We start from the raw sequence: 5,646 nt of genomic DNA on the forward strand, positions 1-5,646 counted from the left end.
GTGATTAAGGATATGTGAGTGTATGTATATGGTTGCTAGGGTGTAACTGTAGATATGTGTGGAGATGTATGTGTATATTCATGCCAATCACTTTACAGTGTTAACTTATCATTCAACTATGGTAGTAGTTGAATAATATTCTTATGGCCACAATTTACTCACATGCAGCATCTTCAGAGCTTTGTTGCTAATTCAGTTCTTAACCAAATTGAAAACTGTTAACATTTTTGAAGAGGGCTGGTCCCTAGCTACATTTTGACATTAAAAAAATTGAGATTAGTAATGTTATTGGAGAGTAAGTAATGCCTCCAATCAAGTTTAAATCTAAATAACTTTATTTTAAAAGCAAAATATATTTATTTTAGCTTCAATGATAGAAGAAAGCATGAGGAATTTCATAGTTCTGATCCCATGCAACAAAATTTGTATCAAAACAGTTGAAATAAAATATGAAAAAAAATATAAGGTAAAAAATTGGATTTAAGTAAAATTAACTTTTTTATTTTAAACCAAACTATATTTTAATTAAGGATAAAATTTGAATATTAAAAATTATTTAATTTTAATTTACAAAGTAACATAAAAATGGTACCATCATTTTCGTAAAATATTGACACACTAGTAGAATACTTAAAGAATGTGAGCCAGAAGTACCAATACAGCTAGTGTTTTATGCAAAATAGAATAGTATATATGGCAGGCAAATTCATTATGTACAAAATAGGCATTGGTTCAAGACCAAAAATGTGAAGACTTGGCAATAACTCAAGCAAATTTTACTGTGAATCTGTTGTTATAGGTAGATTTTACTGTAATATATAACCAATTTTTTTATTATTCTGTTTATTGTACTAACTAATTATGTACTACAATTATTTTTATAACCTATTTTCAAATTTCAAATTATTAATAAAAAAATAAAAAAATAGAGGAATTTTTTAGAAGTGCAAAAAATATTTTGAGATATTTTTAATAGAAGCAACAAGTAATAACAAATAGAAGTAATAACTTGAAATAAAATTTTTAGTTTTAATAAAAGCTGATATTTTCTAAATCTAAATATTTTATTTGAAGTTTTAACTTTAGCTGCAATATTTTAAGTAAAAATTTTCTTGTTCTGTACTTAACCAGATGTAATAAGTTGTCCTGAACTTTTCCGAGTGTAATAGCTTGTCCTGTACTTTTCCAGGTTTATAATCTTTAGAATATTATTTCTTTTGCATTTTTCCATGTAATAAATACATGTATACATACATTCATATATATACCAACCTGCCCATTCACACACTATTTTGAATTTCAGGTTTCAGAAAAATCGAGTTTATACTTACATTGGTGAAGTGGTTGTTTCATTGAATCCTTACAAATCCATGGACATCTATGGAGAAAACTATATATCAGAGTACAAAGGCAGAGAGCTATATGAGCGTCCACCCCATATATTTGCCCTTGCAGACAGTGCTTATAAAACAATGAAACGCACAAACAAAGATACTTGCATTGTGATATCAGGTAAGTGATAGTTATTATTTAGGACCAGTGAAGCTACTAAAATGGTAGACTGTCACCCCATACATAATTTAACTCTATTCAGGTGTATCTTTCAATATCTGAATACAACACTTAATTCTACTTCAGTCAATATAATTCAGTGTAGTGGTTCTCAACCATTTTCTGCCTATAGACCTCTTTGATTCTGATTTTACTCTTCTGAACCTTTGTAGCCATTCAATGTTTAAACAAAACCCCTACTGCATTTTAATAATTAGATATTATTAGGAATTGTATTCTTTTATTCTTTTACATATTTCAGTCATCTGACTGCAGGGTTTTTCAGTCAAACAATCAACCCCCAAGACTTGTTTTATAAGCACAGTACTTATTCTATTGGTATATTTTGCCAAACTGCTAAGTTACAGGGACATAAACACCACCAGCACTGATTGTCAAGTGGCGGTGGGGTGACAGACACAAAGAGACACACACAAATATACACATGTATATATGACAGGCCTCCTCCAGCTTCCATCCACCAAATCCACTCACAAGGCTTTGGTCGGCTCAAGGCTACAGGAGATGACACTTGCCTAAGGGACTGCTTCAGAAGAAAAGGAAATGTTGGATAATGTCTGCTTGAACATGACTAAGCTGGAGCTAAGCACCCACTTAGATTAACTTGAAACATTGAGTTAAATGTCTACATAGTAATTCCTCAGTTATGTGTTTTAGTTTCAACACTGTCAATTTTCAAACAAGTGCAACTCTGATGTAGTGATGTTATATATAAATTTGGCTTAATAATATTATATACAAGCTTGATGTTGTAATGTATATAAACTTCATATGGTAATGTTATAAACTTGATATATTTGTTATATATAACCCTTTAGCATTTAAACTGGTCAAATCCAACCATAATATTTTACCTGTTTGGTGTTCAAATTGACCAGATCTGACCTCTCACACCTGCTTTACCATGTCATTCTAAAAATATACAGTCACGTTATTGAAATTTCAAAGCTACAAAATAATACATGATTAATTCAAAACAATGAGATTAATAAGCATTGCATTTGACAATCTGAATGCTAAACATACCATTTTGATATAACAATGCTATATTTTAACTTGATATAATGTTATCTATAAACGTGAATTAGTATTGTTACATATAAAGTTGACATAATGTTATGTATAAACTTGATAAAATAATATTATAAATAATGCAAGATATAAACTTGATATAGTAATATAATTTTTCTTGCAATCATTGTGCACATTAGTTTCTTTCAAGACTCAATGAGCATGTTCTTTTATCTTTATAGTGAATGTTGCTTTAAATTGTCTTTCAGGGGAAAGTGGATCTGGGAAGACTGAAGCTTCAAAGATTATTATGAGATATATTGCAGCTGTAACAAATATTAGTGGGCAACAAGAAGTGGAACGGTAATTATAGTTAATGACATCATGCCCTTTTCGTTGAAATACACTAATTAATTTATGCTTCTTTTAATGATATGTTATACAATTGAAGGGAACTGTTCTGGGGATAAAAATGTTAATGATGCTTGAATTTTCAACTGATTCAGCAGGATTCCTTCTGAAGTTATTTTCTCCAAGAAAGAATTTCATTTCAGTGCTACAAGCTTATGTAACACTTTGTAATTATACAATAAATTTACTGTCTTCACCATTAAGGTATACACTATGTATTTACTACTCGGTAGACTGACATCCCCAGTGCAGATTATTAAAAATTTTACAGTCTAACCTGTTACTGGGTATCTTGTCAGGAAAGATACTTGGCTGGAAGGTGGTAGCCTTCCTCTTAGGGCTGTACTGCTTTTTTTCCTTTATTCATAGATCAAGGAATTGACTTTAGTTTAGTTTTGTGTTGAAAGAATGGGGATGGACCACTGCACAGCTGTTGATTACAGCAGCCATGTTCGTGAGATATGAGTGGAGGACCTGCTCGGCAACCAAGTTCAGATAGGTAGTACTGGGAACTTGCCACAGCGTTGAGTTCATTAACTCAAAAGATGGTACCCATATGCAACAAGTAGAAAAAAGCACAGGGCCCTGTGTAAAACAAAGGAATAAACTATGTTGTGAGACCCACCATTCTGTGGCAAAAACAAATTACATTGGGGATTTTTCCTTTTTAAATAGTTTACATGCCTGTTCCACTGTTTCACATGACTTTATTCATTTAAAACTTTATTAACACTTCAAAACATCTTACAACTTTCACTGTCCTCATTGATTTTGTGATAAATAGGTATCATGGAGAAAATACCAACTTCCAAATCCTACTTTCTGATTGGGTAAAAATTATTACACTTTAAACTTCTGTAGCACTTTCCTAAAAATTTTTCTGGAACAAGTGAATAACAAAATCAGCTTCAGCATGAGAAATTACATCAATATACCAAGTTTGAAAATTTTCACTTAAATTTAAAATTTCCAAAACTATGACAGCAACAGAAAAGATCCAAAGTAAAAGAAAAAAAAAAAAATGTTCAGATAATGGAGGATTGTAGTTTCAATTCTGTTTGTCATCTTCACCATCTCCAGTTGACTAAAGTAAGCTGTAAGATTTAGGAATACAGGAATTAGATTAGATATAAATTACAATAATTCAAGTGTAAGACAGATTGAAGTAATTTATTAAATAAAGTATGATGTTACCATAAAAACAAATTTGTTAGCCATGGGAAATGTTATTTTACAAGACTCCATTTTATAATGTTTACTTACAATCGACAAGTTGTACTTGCTTGGTTACAAACTCTTGATGATAATGATTATAGTTCCCAGGCAAGATGGTTACATGGTAGCTTACATGTTAGCTATTTGTATACATATTGATTCTTTTGAAACTGATTTTGCTTTCATTTTAATATGATGATAATGAGATTGCTGTATACAGTACTCAGGTGTTGTTGCTCTGTGTTAGATGTTGAAAATAGTAAAAATGATTTTTTTTTTTTTTTTTTTTTTTTTTTTTTTTTTTTTTTTTTTACATGTAAAATAAATTTGGCATTTAGCCAAATAAATCAAGAAGTAAATTGTTTCACAATTTGTCAGAGAGAAAAGTATATTTTGTAATCTAAAAAGATGGTTATTTGTAGATACTCAGGGTGCTGATTTTCTTTGAATTAGAGTTAACTGGGTGAGGTTAGTATACTTAATATTCAATAGGACCCTTTGCAGTTTGGTGATTGGAAATTAAATATAGAAAAGAAAAGAACTCTCGGGAGATTCAATTCTAAGGAAACAATCTTGGGGAAAATTTCTTGCATTTTATATGGGAGGGAAAATGTGGGTAGGTAAGTGCTGATAGCACATAACAGGGAAAATGTGGGTAGGTAAGTGCTCTATATACGTCATAATTCACATTACACAGACTAGTATTCTTAACATTATTGCACTCAAGTGATATTTCTGGTCCCCAGTGAGATGTTTTGTTTACATCTATTGAAATAGTACACACAATTAATACACAATATTACTGGATACATATTTTTTTATATTCATGGCACAACATAATGATATATATTTGAATAAGTGCTGTCGTACCTGCTTTATAATAATAATGATGGTTGCTCTGTAGCTATCTTTATCTCATTCATCTTCATTTAAGTTCACCTAGACACCTGTAAGTTGGAATATAAAACATTCCTTATAAACCTGTCTCGTAAATTATACAGCTTTTCAAGTGTCAAAGATTATTGATTGTTACTTACCTAGTGCAAGCATAAATTTCCATTTTCTCTCTAATCAGTGGTCACTGTTTCTATGAGTAATAATTCTGATAATCTCAGATGACATTATACTAACTAGCAGAAAGACCGCCCTTCGGGTGGTTTTCTGCTAGTTACTTCATATTTTCCCATTCGACTCCTAATTCTAATCATTTTTATGATATTTTATGTCTAATTATTTCTTTGCATAATAGTGCTCACTTGCTTAGTAAATATTGCTTTCGTTATTTTATCAGTCATAATCTCTCTTTTTTAAACAAACGTCACAGTAATCCAACAACAGAGGGAGAAGCAGTTTGTCAAGTCTTACCTTTCCCTCAAAGCAACATAGAGATTTCAATTCAGCAGCCCATCTGTAAGCTTTGCAGGCTGTGTGTGTGTG

At 30.8% G+C, this 5,646-nt stretch overlaps 1 protein-coding gene across 1 annotated transcript in view; it reads left to right on the forward strand.

Moving 5' to 3' along the window:
• Positions 1 to 5,646, forward strand: part of LOC106871031 (unconventional myosin-Id) — a 107,701-nt gene that overhangs the window by 31,088 nt on the left and 70,967 nt on the right. Inside the window, exons 2-3 of the mRNA XM_014917289.2 lie at positions 1,304 to 1,512; positions 2,853 to 2,946. Of these exons, the coding sequence (XP_014772775.1) occupies positions 1,304 to 1,512; positions 2,853 to 2,946 (303 nt within the window). The remainder of the gene's footprint in view (positions 1 to 1,303; positions 1,513 to 2,852; positions 2,947 to 5,646) is intronic.

This window comes from Octopus bimaculoides, chromosome 9, assembly GCF_001194135.2.
Source record: "Octopus bimaculoides isolate UCB-OBI-ISO-001 chromosome 9, ASM119413v2, whole genome shotgun sequence".
NCBI classification, from domain to species: Eukaryota; Metazoa; Mollusca; class Cephalopoda; order Octopoda; family Octopodidae; genus Octopus; species Octopus bimaculoides.